The sequence below is a fragment of the Ictidomys tridecemlineatus genome, chromosome 1, assembly GCF_052094955.1.
Source record: "Ictidomys tridecemlineatus isolate mIctTri1 chromosome 1, mIctTri1.hap1, whole genome shotgun sequence".
Lineage (NCBI taxonomy): Eukaryota > Metazoa > Chordata > Mammalia > Rodentia > Sciuridae > Ictidomys > Ictidomys tridecemlineatus.
This window is the reverse complement of record NC_135477.1, coordinates 188,450,974-188,470,899: the sequence shown is the minus strand read 5'-3', so window position 1 is coordinate 188,470,899 and position 19,926 is coordinate 188,450,974. Positions and strand designations below refer to the sequence as shown.

Sequence of the window (19,926 nt, the reverse complement as noted above, 5' to 3'; positions counted from 1 at the left end):
CTGACTTTCTTGCAAACCTTCCACAGCAGTCCTTCGGTCTGTCCCCACTCACCTTTGTCTTTCCTGGCGAGAAGGAACACAGCACAGATGGCTGCAGCAAGGACCAGGACAGAGATGAGCACGGCCAGCACCACCATCCAGGTGCAGGATCTGGGGAACAAGCCCTCTGCGAAACAGGACACTCTCTCAGGGTCCCTGGACCACGTGTCCTTCAGGGGACACTGTCAGGAAGGGCCCAGTTTCCTAGTCCAGGCCCCTCTCCTGGTAATCCTGAGGAATCAGGGACCCTGAAGAGACTCCTGCTGCCCTGCAACTCCAGAGGTACGGAGATACAGAGGATTTATTTTAAAAATTGTAAGAAATTTTAAATACAGTGAAGATACAAAACCAATTCATCAGCTACCTAGGTACTAAGAACATTTCTTAAAATCAACACAAAATTCTACATATCTATGGGGTGCCATGTGAAGTTTTGATACACATATGCAGTGTTTAGTGTTCAAATTGGGTTAACATTCATCTCTCTTCAAATAGTATTTCTTCTTGGTGAAAGCATACAAAAACCTTTCTGCTAGCTTTTTAAAACCACCATGTACTTCATCATTATCTATTGTCACTCTACTGGACAACAGAACACCCAGACCAATTCCTTCTTTCTGACTTCTTCCCCATTGACCACCTTTCCATTATTATTTAACTTACATTAGCATCTCTGGGTTTGTGGCTTGTAATTATTTTTTAATAAGTAATATCTTCAAAAGCACCACGTTTCTCCTTCTATCCACTTCTCCCACTCTACTAGGTCATCCCTAAGGGACTTTGTCACGAGGCCTCTCTATGCAATTAACTTTTACATATATGTATTTTTGATCCTAGTAACAATGCAGAGGAGTCCTGGGAGTTTCCCTGGGATCAGGGAGGGGTTGTGATGGTTTTGGAAAATAGGTTTCCTGTTCAAGGCTCTAGAAACAGAATTCTACTTCCCCTCAGGGCCTCTTCTGGAATGGCCATGGTCAGCAGGTCAAAGTGACTATTGGGCAAATATTTTAACAATGGGTCAGTTCAAGAGAAGCATCAAGGCCACCCATTGAAGGACTCTATTTAACTATAAAGCACTGTATACTTGGAATTCTGTAAGAGAGTACATCACTAACTACACACCAAATGTAATAAATATGTGAGTTGATAAATGCTAATTAGCTTAATTAGGGCAATCACTTCACAATGCATGTGCATATCGATGTCACCTGTCATACCTTACATAGGGGACCTTTACTGCCAACACCTTTTACTTAATAAGATTGGTTCAAAAAAGGCCTTAGGACACTATTGTTGATGGAATACCTTGATCTAAATCTTAGCAAAAGGCTTATAAGTGAATCAATTGGGAAACTATCACTCATAAATTAATTGCTTCCAACATAAATATGAAGAACTACAGTCTTTTTCTGTTTTATCTTCCACATTTTCATTTTCAAAAACTCTGTATTACTATAATTTTTGCTGCTCTAATCCCAGCTCATCATTTCCTGTTAAATGTCTATTCCTTTCTCCACTGTATAGTTCTGAGCAGGAGGCTCTATCCCTTTTCTCTCCTCTGAATTTATGTTATTAAGATTAATACTTTTTTAAAAAGTAATTTACTCCTCTGACATTAGTGCTTGTCTTCTTCATGATTCCAACTTTTCAAACAAATGTGACTTCCCAGAAGACTAAGGCACAAAAGGGTGTTGACCCAAAGTCCTTCCTCAGTGCTGTGCTAAGGAGGAGGAATATGAAAGAGGAATAAAGAAGAAGATTATGAAATAAGCCCAGTGTCTTCAGGGGCTTACCCTCCCATGATGACGCGCATGACCAAAAACACACACAGTGAGTGGGAAACTTGGTACAAATGCCTCAGGCAGGGCTTCCCAGAGGGGACGATGCCTCTGTCTGAACATGCAGGTGTGGCATCCAGCTGGGTACAGGGAAGAGGAGGGAACGGGAGGGTGAATGTTCAGAGTCCTGCTGTTGATCTGCAGGTGGGCAGAGAAGAGGTAGCAAAAGGTGACCCTTCAGGGGCCAAAGCAAATGGGGTGTCAGGAGCACCTCTGCAGACTTGCAGACCTCAAATCCAGACATTTCCTATTAAGGGCTGTTCACTGAACCATCTGGGCAGACTTCATGCCTGTACAGTCGATGTGGGAGGGCATAGAGCCTGTGGAGTCTTTCTGTGCTGGTGGCATGACTGCATCAGCTAACCTCATAACACTCTCTGGGGGAACCCTCTTATTCCTGCTCCCTAACACCTGGGCACTGGGAACAGGAAGGTCAATCTCACCCAAGTCTGCAAAGCTGGAAAGCGACATGGAGAGGATCCCCTCAACTTGTCAGATGTCATCTGCACTGCACTTGTTGGCAATGGTTTCCCTCAGCTGGGTGCTCAGAGGAGAGCACTGGCAGTGTCCTACAATGCTCCCTTACTCTCTGAATGCTTTTGCACAGGCAGATATTCATATTCTTGTGAAATAAACCAATGACATTTCTTTTCCATGGAGAGAATTATAAAACAGGACAGAAGACATGTTTTCCTAGCTCTCTGGGTAGGAGGAGTTGCAAACTGGTGAATGGCTGCATCCTTCTGGGTTGTCCATGGCGAGGCTTTGCTAGCCACACCCTCTCTCTTTCAATGGCCAGATCTCAAGAATATGATGCGGAGGGCACTGACCTGCTAAGGAGACACACACTCCCTTCTGAATGCTGAGGACTGTGTTCCTTATGAAGCTGGACACATTTGCCCTTGAGCTCTTGTCCACTGTGATAAAGGTTTGCATTCCAAACAAGCTGTCTCCATCTGTCATCTTAGTATCTGAGGCTGGGGTCAGGTGCTGGTTCATAACAAATCACCACAAATGAGTTTGCTTGAAACAACAGAAGTTGTTTATTTATCTAGATTTATTTACATTTCTGGAGGCCTTCAGTTCATATGGAAGAGTTAGAGCTGTGTCCTGATGGATTTAATAAAAATGGGCTTGTGTTTAGGTATACTCTAAAAATACAGAGCTCAGTTAGCAGGACTTTGTAGAAACATGGCGTCAAGGTTCCAGATTTTCTGGGTATAAGAGAGTAAGGTGGTGCTCTGAGTCAGGCCACTGTTCCCTGTGTTATCTATTTTGAGGATCTGAGATATTAACTTTGAGACCATCCAGGGAGGAAACCCATGGTTTTTGCTAGTACAAAGAGACTGAGGATATGACTTGACACCAAGGCTTTAAGTGGTATTTCCTCTCTCCTAGAGGAGAATTTCAACATCTGCCTATGGCTCCTGCAACATGTTAGTCCATGGATCTGTGCTCCTGTGAAGCTGGCTGGGGAGTGGGATAGGGATGAGCCTTGGCTTTAAGAACTCAGCTTCAGAATTCACTGAAGGCTGGGGTTCTGCAAAGATTTGCACCTGCAGTACCCATGATGGTTAAAGATGGGGGACCGCGTGGGGTCTCACTAAACTCAAGGTATGGGAGAACCTTTTCTCTAAAACACACAGTACACTGGGGCTGCCCAAATGGATGACATCTCCAGCAGGCACTGATTTCTGACCTTGAACCAAACTTCACTCCTCTAGGAGGGAGGAGCAGGTGAAGACATGTGAGCCAGAAACCACACAACCTAGACCACCAAAGGACACTGAGGAGTTCTGGAGAGGAGGGTCACAGGCTCAATCCAAGGAACTGTGGTTCACCTGGAGCTGGGCTCTGGTGAGGCCTCCTAACCTGGTGCAGCAGCCAGCACAATGCTGCATGGTGTGGAGTCCAGAGGGTGTGACCCAGAGGGCTCAACCCAGGATACCTGGTCTAGACAGGCTAAAGGACATGCTCACTGGGAGGGGGTGAAGAAACAGGCTATTTCATTTTCCTGGCTTAAGTAAAGAGAACAGCAGTTTCTCAGAGTGATGGTTCCCACTGTCATCATCAGGACATGAGGGAAACTGCAGCCTGCCTGGAGGTGTGCCAAGGGACGCTGCCTCAAGTAGGCAGCAGAGAAGCCTTTCTTTGGAGAAGCATCTCATGTTTAGAAACACATTTTGAAACTTACTATTGTGGTATTTATACCATGATGGACCCGAGGGCCTGTGATAATTTGGGAAGGCCTGGCCCTTCATGAATTCTGGCTTCACCATGTGCAGCGTGCTGTGAAAGTTGCATCCTAAACTCTATACCTACTGAAATACCAAGCACTCCACCCACAGAGAAGAAGTCAGTAACCCGCTTTGGACACAGTGGGGACCCAGAGCATGATAAGGAGCCCAGTAGAGCTCATTGCTATAGCTAGTGCTCCATGCCAACAGTGCCCTAGTGGAGGCTGACATGAGTTCCACCTCGTTTTCCTCAGCATTCTACCTGCTCTTTGTGCTTGAGTGGAAAGCTCAGTTGCACTTGCCCTGACTTGGGGAAGACGTGGGAGTGGAGCATCGGGGCTGCCCCCTGTTTGATACAGGAGGTGAGCAGGTCCAACCTGCCCTGCCTTCGGAAGCTCAGTAGGCTCAACGCCCTCCAATGGTGGTGGCTGCTTTCTCATGAGGCCCCCTGTGAGGAGGGAGATAGAGAAACTCTTTCTGAGGCCTTAAGACTTGTGTGAAGGGGTCTAATCCAGGCTCACCCTCTCACCGAAGCTGGGCCCTTTCTTCCTCCTTCACCTAGCAGGACAGATACTTTCCTGGGGTTCATATCTGAGCAGGAGCAATACAGAAAGGCATGAACTTAAGCAGGACCCAAGTAAACTAGAAGGCAAAAGTGGGCAGCACCACATGTGTGGCTGTTTTCTTGGTTTTTTAATGAGCCCTTTGTTTATCCCTCTGCCATTGCGGAAAACAGCATAAAAAGGAAAACTGAAGTCTTTATTGAGGTTGGAACCCTAGTATTTAGATGGAGATGGGGGATGGGAGGATTCCCAGCCACTCTCTGAGTTCCAACCACTGACATTTGACTAATGAAGAGCCTTGTGACTGAGTGTCTGCCTGAGCCTGCCACTTCCTTCACATTACTTTTAACACTAGGAAGAGAATCTTCCCAGTCAGTATCCCTGAGGAGGAAGTGGGGCAGCTGCAGAGGAGGCCTGAGCCCCCTCTGCCCCGGAATACCTGACCTTAGGCACCAACCCCATGTCAATCAAGTAGGTGGGAGTCCACGGCCACTGTGTGTTGTCCATTGGGATCTGCTTTCCCTAGATCTGCTCTGGCTTTTTTGCAGTTGATCCCTGTTTCATGGACTTGTTGGCTTTCATGTGTAGGATTAAATTGCCTAACCACTTTGCTATTTATTAATACCTTCTATTGTTGATGAACACACATGTTGCATTCCACGACTAAACAGGTGTACTGGGTGAACTGGGTTGCACAAAATAATCACACAGAGACAGAGTCCACAGGGCTCTGTGGAGCCCAGAGTCCAAAGGGCCCCTGTTGCCTCCAGATGCTCCAGCCGCCAGTGACCACCTCCAGAAACAGGAGAAAAGACCCGCTTGTTTATTCCACCCATCCCACAATGGTCCTTAGGCTGTAACTCACAGCCTTACAGGAAACCAGGTGACCCAGGAGGCAGGACAGGCCATCTGCAGGCTGAAGCCCTGCAGGTCAGGTGGCTGCAGGAAGCAGCCTGACCAACAGACAGGGTGGTAGAACAAGGCCATCACAAAACCTCCAGCTCAAGGGAAATGACTAGCATGGCTCCAGAATGTACACAGGGGCAAAGCTGAGAGAGAATTGGTGGCAAAGTCCAAGACGGTGGGCCTGCTTCTGACTTCCTGTTTTATCTCAGCTGCTACGACATGGTGTACACTCAACAGACGCTTGAAACACCTTCAGTTTGTAGGCAGGATAAGACTTTATTTTATTTTACTGCATTGAACACAGTACTTCAGGCATGCTAGGCAGGAGCTCTACCACTGAGCTACATGTCCATTGTTGGGATTTAATATTTAAAGCACAATTTTTATCTAGGTGACTATTTAAATTATCATTAAACCAGTTTGTGCTTTGAGACTTTGCAATAATTTGCATGTCAGAAATTCAAATTTAAAAAAGATTAAAATTGAATTCTAAACTAGAGTGACCTAGAAGGCCAGTGAACGACATGAAACAAGGAACACAAGCAGCCAGGTAATAGAGTGGGGGCAAGTTCAGAGGGGGACCCATGGCACTGACCAGGGTGATGGTTTTGACACATCAATTGAACTCTGAGCTTCAGGTTACATCCCCATGAATGATAGTGTCTCACAGAATCCACCTGAAGATCACACGAGTACACACACACACACACACACACACACACACACACACGCACACATGGTGTGTTTGATAAACCAATCCAGACTAACTCCTCCTACATGTCACTGGTCAGGCGTGGTAGACAGGGTGAGAGTGGATAGGATTGTTAACATTGGTGAAGTCTGGAGTTGAACAAATAGGGAGACAGGACAGGATGAGGATGACCCAGAGCTGTGCCCCAGAGAGCTCTGCTGCTTCCTTAGCTCTAACTGCAGTGTCCCCCAGGCCCCAGAGGATGTGTGAACAGACATGTCTCATCCAGTCCCCTGTGAGAATCCTAAACCAGGAGTGATGCCACCCTCCTCTTCCTGGTGACTTAGCCAAGCCACACTCCCTGGCCATCTGGGTGAGACACAGCCTCCTCTAAGGTGAGTTGAGCCAGGAAGCTGGCCCTGGAGCTCAGGGACATGACTGTGCTGGGCTTGTTGACCTGCTGTTGAGGAAGTCTGTTAGGTTCTCATGGCATTTCCTCATCTTTCTCTATCACCTGTTAATCTGAAAAAAATGTTTTCACCACAAAACTTTCATACACATTTATTTACTGTAACATCTTAAATATTGAGTTTTTATTTTCAATTATTTAAAGACATATAATGTTATAAATTCCTTCTTATGCTTCAGATGGTGGTAGGAAGCTGCATCACTTACCCTGAGACTACAACTTTGCAGAGGGAGAAGGGCTGTCCTTGCTGCAGGTGGAGGTAACTCCTGAGGTCGCAGTAATGCTGGAAGCAAGTGTCCTGAGAATCTTCATTTTTCCCTGATGACACACACGGTGAGTTGACCAGACCTGAGCTGTCCATGGCAGAGGGAGGACATTGCATTCCAAGGACACTGAGGCAGTGAGGTGCTCTACTGCACCCTGGGGTGGAACACAGCCCTCCCTCGGATCACTTGTATGTTGTTAGGCAGAGACCCTGAGACCCTGGATTGTCAGTCTGTACTAGGAGGAAATAAGAAGAGTAGGACCTCAGAGGCTCTGGAGAAGGCAGAGAGTGGTCAGTAATTCCTGGGTGCTGCTGGCTAATAAGGTGGCTCTGTGTTTGTCTACCAAAATTGTCACCAATTCCCCAAGTTAAACATGTGCCAGGCTGTTCCATTGAAACCTATGCAGTGCCTAGAGAAGAGTAAGACAGCAGGTGGGACAGGCCCAGGATATGGAGCAGACTGGTTGCCTGGTCGTGTGTGTTCTTGGGGTTCTGGGCTCTGGAACAGTAGCAGAGCCTCTCCCTCACTGCCCCCTCTCTCCTCTGTCCTCTCAGAAAATTCACCACTGTCTTCACTGCAGCTGTTTGTGTCCATTCCTTGCTCCACTTTGTCCACAGAGGTTGATGGGACAGAAGGTGTGATTTCAGTTCATGAGAAAGATCTCAAATTCTCCAAAGAGCTCAGCCTTCATCTGCCAACAGGTTAGGATTTCAAGGACAGGAAGTCTATCTGTCTATCATGTCTCTCTCCTCTGTCTATCATCCACCTACTACCCCCTACCCACCTACCATCTCTGTCCCTGTGCCTGCACCTCTCCTGCTGTCCACCTTTGCAGTGGGTCTCAGTCATGCTTCACCCTAGGGCTATAGCATCAGAAGCCATGTAGTGTGTCCACTGCTTCAGTGCCTCCCAGCAGGGGCTGTCAAAAGTGGACTATCACATCTGATTTAGGAAATACTACAAGGGAGTAAATGTGCTTCAACTTTCCTTTCTTAAAATAAAAGTACCTCTGAATTGTAGCTACTGCTAGTATTTCTAGAGAGAAGAGACATCAGAATCTCAGGCTGATAGAGAATAAAATTTAACAGTTAAGCTTTCAGAGACAGAAGATTGGAAAGATTTAATCTCTTTAATAGAAAACATGGAAGAAGCCATTATTGATTTCCTTAAGAAAGGTGGAAATGTGCATTGCCCTTTTTATTTATTTTGTCACTATATAAAAATCCTGCCTCAAATATTTTAGGTGGTATTTTCCTTGTAGAGAAGTAGAATGACCCCAGAATTGCAGGCAAGGTTAACAAGCCCTTTAACAGTGTCTAGCATCTACAGAAATGTGGCAGAGCATCAAGACAGAGAAGATAGATGTGACCTACCTCAGAGACCTGTCTGTGTGGTTTTGTTAACTCACTCTCTCCATGAAAATTGATTGTGGCTATTGATAAAGCCGATGGTGTTGGCAAAACAGCCAAAGTCTTTCTGGTGAATAGCAGTAATCCTTGAATGCTTGTTCTCCACCTGAGATTGAGTGCAATTGACAGAGCTTGAAGATAAAACAGGAGGAGCCCTGGATGTGCTGAAGCAGATGAGCCTTTCCACAAAGCTGAGTTTAGTCACGTCAAACTGATAACTATCTCAGACCATTGTTTATATTTGCGTATATTTAAATATATATTTAAAGTTTATTCATTTTAAATAAATAACAACATAAAAATTGTCAAATCTAAATACTTTCCTTTAAAGTTGATTGTAAGCTTTACTTGCATGTCTTTTCTCATGCAATCTTAAAAATCAAGTATTGGTTATATAAATAGGTGCCCAAATTGGAGAAATGAAGTATGGAATCTCACAGTACAATAGTAGTGACAGCCAGGTCTAGGACAGGTTCTGAAGAGTAGATAGAGCAGATGTCAATCAACAGCATGCCTGTTTCTTCATTTGTGAAAGTCAGAATTCAGGGAACTTTCATTTCTTTGTCTTACTTCATCCTCACCACACCTGGGGTCAGGCATCATTCTTATTATGTCTCAGGCAGAGTGGACAAGAAAGGGGAGGTCAGAGGTAGCAAGAGTCAAGGTTGGAAACCAGTCATGACCTTGGATGTTTATGGGTGGGTGCCCCTCAGGTCTCAAAAGGTTTGGTCCTCTGTGAAGACGGCAGTGTGCTGGAGAGAACAGCAGAGTCATTCCAGACTCACAGAACCTCCCAGCATGTCCTGGTCCTATAGGCTTGTGGGGTTCAAATGTTAAATGTGCATTCCACAAATTATGTCTCAGCAACGTTTAAACATTTCAAATATACCATATAGATCTGAGAGTCCTTAGATGCCAGCTAAAACCAGATTGTTAAACCAGAAATATTAACACATATTTCACACTTCAATAATTTAAACTCAGGAATTAGTGATTCCTCTTGTTTGCAAATGTCCCCTACTATTTTGAGCAATGATTCCGAAGATATGCACTTGTCATTGACAAACTCCTTTTTTCAGGAAGCTCATGAACTTGAACTGTTGCAACCTCACTACAAGTTATCAACTCACTTCACCCACAGGTGAGCTTTCATATACTTTTTTAAAAATATTGTTTACTACAGGTCATCTGAATTCCTAGGATCTACATCCTCTGGAACATCCTCTGGTTGGCACAATCAGGCTGGTGCACAGGTGTGTGGCAGCTAAGAAGTCACTTCAGCCCTCTGTACAACATTAACTCAAAGCTTTCTTGGTGGCCAAGGTGGAGCCTCATGGACATCACCACCTGGATGACCAACCACACAGGGTGGGCAGATTTCATCCTGGTGGAACTCTTCAGGCAATCTCAACACCCAGCTCTGCTTTGTGTGGTCATTTTTCTGATTTTCCTGATGGCCTTGTCTGGAAATGCTGTCCTGATCATTCTGATAGACTCCAGTGCCAAACTCCACACCCTCATGTATTTCTTCATCAACCTGCTGTCCCTCATGGACATGATGTACATCTCTATCACTGTGACCAAGATGCTCCTGGACGAGGTGCTAGGTGTGAGTACCAACTCAGTCTCTGAATGTGGGATACAGATGTTCCTCTACTTGACACTAGTAGGTTCTGAGTTTTTCCTTCTGGCAGCCATGGCCTATGACCACTATGTGGCCATCTGCCATCCACTTCGCTATCCAGTCCTCATTAATCATAGAGTGTGTCTCCTCCTGGCATCTGGTTGCTGGTTCCTGGGATCAGTGGATGGCTTCATGCTGACTCCTGTCACCATGACCTTCCCATTCTGCAGATCCCAGAAGATCCAGCACTTCTTCTGTGAAGTCCCTGCTGTGATGAAGCTCTCCTGCTCAGACATCTCGCTCTATGAGACGCTCATATACCTGTGCTGTGTCCTCATGCTCCTCATCCCTGTGACAGTCATTTCAGGCTCCTATTCCTGCATCCTCCTCACCATCCACAGGATGAACTCAGCAGAGGGCAGGAGGAAGGCCCTGGCCACCTGCTCCTCACACATGATGGTGGTCACACTCTTCTATGGTGCTGCCGTCTACACCTACATGCTCCCCAGCTCCTACCACACCCCTCAGAAGGACATGGTGGTGTCTGTGTTTTACACCATTCTCACCCCTGTGCTGAACTCCTTAATCTACAGTTTCAGGAACAAAGATGTCACTGGGGCTCTGAGGAAAATGTTGAGTGTGGGACCTGTCTTTCAGGAAACAGTAAAGTAGGGGATTTGGGTTCCATGGTTTCTCCTCTCTCCACATCAGATGATGAAGATCTCCTGGTGCCATCTCCTGGGCTCCTACTCCACAGTGCTGCACCCCTATGCTCCTCTCAGGGGTGAGCCTCCTTGTTCACTGCTTGTACATTCAGGATCCTCATGTAGCTCCCCTGGATCCACCTTATATACCTAAGTTGACAAGGACTTTCTCCTTCTAGGGGAAAAATCATATTATTAGGAAACACATTGTTGATATTTAGAGGATGTGGTCATGAGTGTTCATCTGATGAGGTGCAAACAGGAAAAAGTTTTGTGAAGCCAAAGGAGTTATAGGGTTCCTCATAGGTGTGTAGAAGTTAAGGGTACATGGGAATTCATAGAAGTAATCTATATCCTGCTAGTTCTCTGAAAATTTGAAATGTTGTATAAATAAATAGTTATATAACCATATAAGAGTTAAATAACCAAAGATTCATTCTGTTTAGCTATAGTCCACTGATTCTTATCAAATATAGAGAGGAATGAATGAAGAGAAAAACTTGTATATATGTAGGTATACAATGTAAAGTTGTAGCATTCGATATGCTGAATGTGATTACTAGAGTGAGTGAACTAACACATTCATCACCTCACAACTTTACTATCAGATTTGCTCTCTTTTTTCTTTGCACTGAACACAGTTAAAATGTACTCTCATGAAAAATTTCACACATACCACATGGTACTCTTAACCAAAGTCGTTGTGCTATGTTTTAAAATTCCAAATGTATTTGCATTGTAATTGAAAACTTGTCCTCCCTGTCAACCTGTCCCTACCACCCAAGCCCTTGGCGACCACCACCTACTCTCTGCATCTTAAGTAGTCCCTCCTACTTAGATTCCACGTAGACCTGAGGCCATGCACAGCTGGTCTTTCTGTGTCTGCCTTCATTTACTTGGCCTGGAGTTCTCCACCCATGGGATCTCAGTGGCAGTATCTCCTTCTGCGGACTGAGTGGCACCCATTCTATATGTCTATATGCCTGTAGATATAGATAGCTACATGCCACGTCTTCCTCATCTATCCACCTCTGCCGACAAGAAGTTGGCTTCCATGTCTTGCCTCTTCTGGGCACCAGCACAATAAACACGGAGAACATGTTCTTGAGGAGCTTATTTCACTACCTTTGGATACAGACCCAGAAATGGGGTCACCAAGTCCCTTAGCAGTCCCATTTTAGTAGATGTTGAGGGATCATGCTGCTTTCAATTGTAGCTGCCAGTATATACGATTCCTCCACAGGGTGCAAGCGTTCTGTGTTCTCCACATGTTCTACAACCTGACTTCATGTGAACTGGTATCTCAAGCTGGTTTTAAACTCCTCTTCCTGATGATCCAAGATGCTCAGCAGCTTTCCATAAACCTTTGGCCACTTGTCTGTCTAATTCAGAAAATGCCTATTTTTAAATTGAATTATTTGATTTTTGCTGTCATGTTGCTTGAGTTGCTCTTGTAGTGTGTATTTTAACCCCTCATGTGGTATACAGTTGGTCAATATTGTTTTCTGTTGGGTAGGCTGTCTGTGCAACTGGTTGATGTCTTTCTTTGCTGTGCAGAAACTTTCTAGCATCTTATATTCACTCATTTTAATTTTTACATGTTGCAGATTGTGTTTTCTGGTGTTGTCCAGAATATCATTGTCAAGACCAATGTGAAGGACTGTTTCCTGTTGTTATTTATTTATTTATTTATTTAGAGATTAAAATTTCATGTTTTACACCTAAGCATTATTCTACTTGATTTAAATTGTGTTTGTGGAATAAGGACTTAGTTCTGTTCTCCTGAGGAAGATGTGCAGCTTCTGCTGAGCCATTCACTGAACAGACTCTTCTATTCCACTCCTCATCCATGGGACCCTCATCAATGACTGATAGCCTACCATGAGTGGGTGTGTTTGGGGGCTCTTAGTTTTATTGATACACACTTCTGTACTTAGGACAGTGCTGTGATTTTATTATTGTAGTAAAAATCACTTGAAATAGAGCATTCTGGAGGCTCCAGCCCTGTTCTTCTCATCAAGGCTGCTTTGGTTATTTGGAGAATTCAGGGCATCCCTATAGTTTTTAGGACACTACTTTTTATTTCTGTAAACAATGCCATTTACTGTAGTTATGAACCCCTGAAATTACATTACATATCCCTCAGCCTATTGCCTGAATTTGCTATTGGATGGGCGAGCATAGTCTTCTTTTCACTAAGTAAACCAAATCTAGTGGCTGGAATACACTCTATTGGAATAAATAGCTATAAGTTATTGACCAAATTTTTTTGAATGAATGAGTTATAAAAAAAACTTTGGAAGTTCATAGCTATGTGAAAGGGGCCATGCCAACAGTCCCCAGCAAAGTGCAACCCAAATAAATTATTGGTGTCTCAGCAGTTAACTGTACAAAGCAAAAAACAAAACAAGCAAACAAAAAAAAAAAAACTCAACCTCATTCAATAGAAATTTGAAAGGGGATGGTTTAGAAGATCCCAAAATGTGTAAAGATTTTCCCATCAGAAACACATTGAAAGGAATAATTCAATTTGTCAAAATAAATACAATTCTTTAGAAAATTCTAATGAAAATAACCACTGAAATTAAATGTTGTAGTCCATACTGCTCAGTTACTGATTTGAATATATAAAGCATTGTATATCACTGTATAGTTATGAAGAAAAGATTTCACTAGAAAAAAATGTGCAAAGAACATAGTCATTCCATAAAGCAGTAGTTACATGGAAAAACATGAAAATCATATACATATATTAGTAAGCAAAAAATGCAAGTCAAATATGATAACTCTAACAAATTGACTAAGGTGAAAAAATACCATATTCCAGGCTGGTGTAGAAATACCATATTCCAGATGGATGTTGTAGCATGATTTGGTGGTTAACAGAAAGCAACTTATTGCTATATATCTAAATGTTTGGATGACTATTCCCTGGAGGGAATTACTTTACAAAATAAACTCTGCAACTGGTTGATGTCTTCAAGATAGTGATTTCTGCATAAGCATTTTTATTTCAGCTCAGTTTATAATTGATGGATTTGAGCATGGGAAAACTGCACCTTTAGGAAAGGACTACATTCCTGTTTAAATCACCTGATACATAGTAACCACATTAAATCAGTTTAATAAAAGAAACATCCCAAATTTCAAGCTGAAGAGACTTCATGCAAGGATTTGGCTACAAAGTGGCCATGACCTAAGTGAGGCTGGTGGAGCAGAAGGGAGCCTGTCAGCTAAGAACCCCAATCCTCCCTCTGCATCTGCTGTGTGCTCTCTACTGAGTGTGGAGACTGTATGCCCAGCCACAGGCACTACGCCATACAGACCCAGGTGCCCATGTCCTGCAGTGCTGCTGGAACACAAAATGCCTTCTGGATGCTGGAGTCTGGAGCCAACAGGGTTCCTGTTTTGCCCAGGTGCTTCAGCTGCAACAGACCATCTCCAGACAGGGAGAGAAGTCCTAGCTTCTTAGTTTCTCCTACACTTGACAGGACTCCAGGGCTGAATCCCACAGTGTTACAGGAAACCAAGGGGCAAAGAGGCAGGATGAGCCATCTACAGGCAGAAGCCCTGCAGGTCACAGGTAGGTACAGCTCAGGAGGCAGCCTGGCCAACAGTGTGTGTGTATGTGGACCCAGGTTGTCACAAGACCTCCATGTCAGGGTGAATGATAAGCATTGTTTCAGACATAGATTAAAAAAATAGTTGAGAAGAATTTCACTGCAAATTTTGAGAAGGAACTATTAAAAATAGATGTTGAAGGATCTTGCTTCTGTCTTCCTCTATTTCACTGTAGCTGCTACAACAGGTGTACACTGAACAGATATTTGAAGCACTTGTAGTTTGTAGGCAGGATAGGATTTACTTCATTTTACTGAAGAGCTAGTTATTGAACTCAGGGCTTCATGCATGCTCAGCAGGAGCCATAATCCCTGAGCTACACCTCCACTCTTAACATTTAAAGCATGATTTTTATCTGGGTAAATATATTACAGTAACGATTTAAATTTTCAATGAAACAGTTTGTGCTTTGAGACTTCTCAGTAATTTTCATGTCAGTAGTTGAAATAAAAACAAATACTTTAAAATTAAATTCTAACTTACAATGGCCTAGATGGCCAGTGAATGACAGGAAACAAGGAGCACAAGCAGACAGGTAAGACAGTGAGGTGGACCTGTGAGGAGGACTCTTTCCAGGCTTCCAGGACACTGAGGAGGTGATGCTTTTCACACACACACACACACACACACACACACACACACACACACACACGGTGTGTTTGATAAACCAATCAGACTAACTCCTCCTACATGTCACTGGTCAGGTGTTGTAGACAGGGTGAGAATGGAGAGGATTGTTAACATCGGTGAATTCTGGAGTTGAACAAAGAGGGAGACAGGACAGGATGAGGATGACCCAGAGCTGTGCCCCAGAGAGCTCTGCTGCTTCCTTAGCTCTGACTGCAGTGTCCTCCAGGCCCCAGAGGATCTGTGAACAGACATGTCTCATCCAGTCCCTTGTGAGCATCTTAAACCAGGGGTGACGCCACCCTCCTCTTCCTGGTGACTTATCCAGGCCACACTCCCTGGCCATCTGGGTGAGGCACAGCCTCCTCTGAGGTGAGTTGAGCCAGGCAGGTGGCCCTGGAGCCCAGGGCCATGGCTGTGCTGGGCTTGCTGACCTGCTGTTGAGGTGCTCTGTTAGGTCCTCATGGCATTTCCTCATCTTTCTCTATCACCTGTTTTTCTGACAAATAGAAATGTGTTCTCATCTTCGAATTTTCATACAGAATTTATTTGCTGCAACATCTTAAGAAATATGTTTTTATTTTGGATTATTTTTGGACATAGGAGTATATACTCCTTCTTATGCTTCAGATGGTAGAAAGCTGCATTAGTTGTCCCTAGCCTGCAACTTTGCAGAGGGAGAAAGGCTGTCCTTGCTTCACATGGAGTTGACTCCTGAGGTCACAGCAATGCTGGAAGCAAGTGTCCTGAGCATGTTCATTTTTCCCTGATGACACACACAGTGGTGGACCAGACCTGAGCTGTCCATGGCAGAGGGAGAACACTGCTTTCCAAGGACACTGAGGCAGTGAGGTGCTCTGCTGTACCCTGGGGTGGGATACGGCCCTCCCTCGAATCACTTGTGTGATGTTAGGCAGAGACCCTGAGACCCTGGATTGTCAGTCTGTACTAGGAGGAAATAAGAAGAGTAGGACCTCAGAGGCTCTGGGGAAGGCAGAGAGTGGTCAGCAATTCCTGGGTGCTGCTGGCTAATAAGGAGGCTCTGTGTTTGTCTACAAAAATTGTCACCAATTCCCCAAGTTAAAAGTGCATCAGGCTGTTCTCATGAAATGTATGCAGGTGCCTATAGAAAAGTAAGAGAGCAGGTCAGAAAGGCCCAGGATATGGAGCAGACTGGGTCCCTGGTCCTGTTTGTTCTCGGGGTTCTGAGCTCCAGAATAGTGTCAGAGCCTCTCCCTCACTGCCCCCTCTGTCCTCTGTCCTCTCAGAAAATTCTGTCCCTGTCTTCACTGCAGCTGTTTGTGTCCATTCCTTGCTCCACTTTGTCCACAGAGGTTGATGGGACAGAAGGTGTGATTTCAGTTCATGAGAAAGATCTCAAATTCTCCAAAGAGCTCAGCCTTCATCTGCCAACAGGTTAGGATTTCATGGACAGGAAGTCTATCTGTCTATTATGTCTCTCTCCTCTGTCTATCATCCACCTACTACCCCCTACCCACCTACCATCTCTGTCCCTGTGCCTGCACCTCTCTTGCTGTCCACCTCTGCAGTTGTCTCAGTCATGCTGGACCCTAGGGCTATAGCATCAGAAGCCATGTAGTGTGTCCACTGCTTCAGTGCCTCCCAGCAAGGGCTGTCAAAAGTGAACTATCACATATGATTTAGGAAATACTACAAGGGAGAAAATGTGCTTCAACTTTCCTTTCTTAAAAAAACACCTTTGTATTCTAGCTACTGTTAGTCTTTCTAGAGAGAAGAGACATCAGACCCTTAGGCTGATAGAGAATCAAATTTAACAGTTAAGCTTTCAGAGGCAGAAGATTGGAAAGGTTTAATCTCCTTAATAGAAAATGTGGAAGAAGCCACTATTGATTTCCTTAAGAAAGGTGGGGCACATTTTATGTTCATTGCCCTTTTTACTTATTTTGTCACTATATAAAAATCCTGCCTCAAATATTATGGATGCTGTTTTCTCCTGTAGAGATTGAAAATGACCTCTAGAAGTGCAGACAAGGTTAACAAGCCCTTGACTTGTGTTCAGCGTCTACACAGAGGTGCTGAGCATCAAGACAAAGCAGGCAACAGTGAGCTGCCCCTGAGACCTCTCCATGCGGTTCTGTTAACTCTCTGTCTCTCAGTGTTCCTGAAACTGATTGTGACTGTCAATAAAGCAGATGGTGTTGGCAAAACAGCCAAAGCCTTTCTGATGTATAGCAGTGATCCCCGAATGCTTGTTCTGCACCTGAGATTGAGTGCAAATGGCAGAGCTTGAAGATGGACCAGGAGGAGCCCTGGCTGGGCTGATTTTTCATAAGAGCTTTTCCAGGAAGCTGTGCATAGTGAAGGTCATACCAATAACTATCTCAGACAGTTGTTCATATTTACATTTATTTAAATATATATTTAAAACTTCTTTATTTTATATAAAATAAATAACACAACATAAAAGTTGTCAACTCCAAATACTTTTCTTTAAACTTGATTGTAAGATTTACTTGCAGGTCTTTTCTCATGAAATCTTAAAAATCAAGTATTGGATACATAAATAGGTACCCAAATTGGAGAAATGAAGGATGGTATCTCATTGTACAATAGCAGTGACAGCCAGGTCTAGGACAGGTCCTGAAGAGTGGGTAGTGCAGATGTCAATCAATAGCACGCCTGTTTCTTCATTTGTCAAAGTCAGAATTCAGGGAACTTTCATTTGTTTTTCTCACTTCATCCTCACCACACCTGGTGTCAGGTGTCATTCTCATCATCTCTCGGGCAGAGTGGACAAGAAAGGGGAGGTCAGAGGTAGCAAGAGTCAAGGTTTAAAACCAGTCATGACCTTGGATCTTTATGGGTGGGTGCCCCTCAGGTCTCAAAAGATTTGGTCCTGTGTGAAGACGGCAGTGTGCTGGAGAGAACAGCAGAGTCATCCCAGACTCACAGAACCTCCCACATATCCTGGTCCTATAGGCTTGGGGGTTCAAATGTTAAATGTGCATTTCATGAATTATGTCTCAGCAACTTGTTAAACATTTCGAATATACCATATAGATCTGAGAGTCCTTAGATGCCAGCTAAAACCAGATTGTTAAACCAGAAATATTAACACTTATTTCACACTTGAATAATTTAAACTCAGGAATTAGTGATTCCCCTTGTTTTCAAATGTCCCCTACTTTTTTGAGCAATAATTCTAAAAATATGCGCTTGTCATTGACAAACTCCTTTTTTCAGGAAGCTCATGAACCTGAACTGTTGCAACCTCACTACAAGTTACCAACTCACTTCACCCACAAGTGAGCTTTTAGATACTTTTTAAAATATATTATTTACTACAGGTCATCTGAACTCCTAGGATCTGCAGGCTCTGGTATGTCCTCTGGTTGGCACAATCAGACTGGTGCACAGGTGTGTGGCAGCTAAGAAGTCACTTCAGCCCTCTGTACAACATTAACTCAAAGCTTTCTTGGTGGCCAAGGTGGAACCTCATGGACATCACCACCTGGATGTCCAGCCACACAGGGTGGGCAGATTTCATCCTGGTGGGACTCTTCAGGCAATCCCAACACCCAGCTCTGCTTTGTGTGGTCATTTTTCTGATTTTCCTGATGGCCTTGTCTGGAAATGCTGTCCTGATCATCCTGATACACTCCAGTGCCAAACTCCACACCCCCATGTACTTCTTCATCAGCCAGCTGTCCCTCATGGACATGATGTACATTTCCATCACTGTGCCAAAGATGCTTCTGGACCAGGTGCTGGATGTGAGTACCATCTCAATCCCAGAATGTGGGATGCAAATGTTCCTCTACTTGACACTTGGTGGTTCAGAATATTTCCTTCTGGCAGCCATGGCCTATGACCGCTACATGGCCATCTGCTATCCGCTCCATTATCCTATGCTCATGAACCACAGGGTGTGTCTTCTTCTGGCATCTGGCTGCTGGTTCCTGGGATCAGTGGATGGCTTTATGCTGACACCTGTCACCATGACCTTCCCATTCTGCAGATCCCAGAAGATCCAGCACTTCTTCTGTGAAGTCCCTGCTGTGATGAAGCTCTCCTGCTCAGACACCTCGCTCTATGAGACACTCATGTACCTGTGCTGTGTCCTCATGCTCCTCATCCCTGTGACAGTCATTTCAGGCTCCTATTCCTGCATCCTCCTCACCATCCACAGGATGAACTCAGCAGAGGGCAGGAGGAAGGCCCTGGCCACCTGCTCCTCACACATGATGGTGGTCACACTCTTCTATGGCGCTGCCGTCTACACCTACATGCTCCCCAGCTCCTACCACACCCCTCAGAAGGACATGGTGGTGTCTGTGTTTTATACCATTCTCACCCCTGTGCTGAACCCCTTAATCTACAGTTTCAGGAACAAGGATGTCACTGGGGCTCTGAGGAAAATGTTGAGTGTGGGACCTGTCTTTCAGGAAACAGTAAAGTAGGGGATTTGGGTTTCATGGTTTCTCCTTCTCTCCATGTCAGATGATGAAGATCTCCTGGTGCCATCTCCTGGGCTCCTATTCCACAGTGCTGCACCCCTATGCTCCTCTCAGGGGTGAGCCTCCTCTGTCCACTGCTTGTTCATTCAGGGTCCTCATGCAGCTCCCCTGGATCCACCTTATATACCTAAGTTGACAAGAACTTTCTCCTTCTAGGGGAAAATATTCATATCATTACAAAATACATAGTGGATATTTAGAGGAAATGGTCATGAGGTGTTCTGGTATAGTGGAGAGAGAGGATATAAAAAAAGGTGCAGGGTTAATCAGAGGTTAGTCTAGGTTTAGGTTTCATTTGAATTATTTGTATTATTATTTTTCTTGCTAATTATCTGCAAAGTTGAAATGATGTATGAATAAAGAGTTAAATAACAGGCTCTTTCTTTCTTTTTATAAAAACGCAAATTTCTACTTTCTGCTTGGGGGCAGTGTG

At 44.4% G+C, this 19,926-nt stretch overlaps 2 protein-coding genes across 2 annotated transcripts; both read left to right on the top strand.

The window, feature by feature from the left end:
* Window positions 1-9,751: 9,751 nt before the first annotated feature.
* Window positions 9,752-10,714, top strand: LOC144366679 (olfactory receptor 2T29-like). Its single transcript, XM_078021310.1, has one exon. It carries the CDS (start codon window positions 9,752-9,754, stop codon window positions 10,712-10,714), a length of 963 nt encoding a protein of 320 aa, XP_077877436.1.
* A 7,759-nt stretch (window positions 10,715-18,473) lies between these two features.
* Window positions 18,474-19,436, top strand: LOC101971767 (olfactory receptor 2T29). The gene has a single exon (XM_005341434.5). It carries the CDS (start codon window positions 18,474-18,476, stop codon window positions 19,434-19,436), a length of 963 nt encoding a protein of 320 aa, XP_005341491.2.
* Window positions 19,437-19,926: the final 490 nt, after the last annotated feature.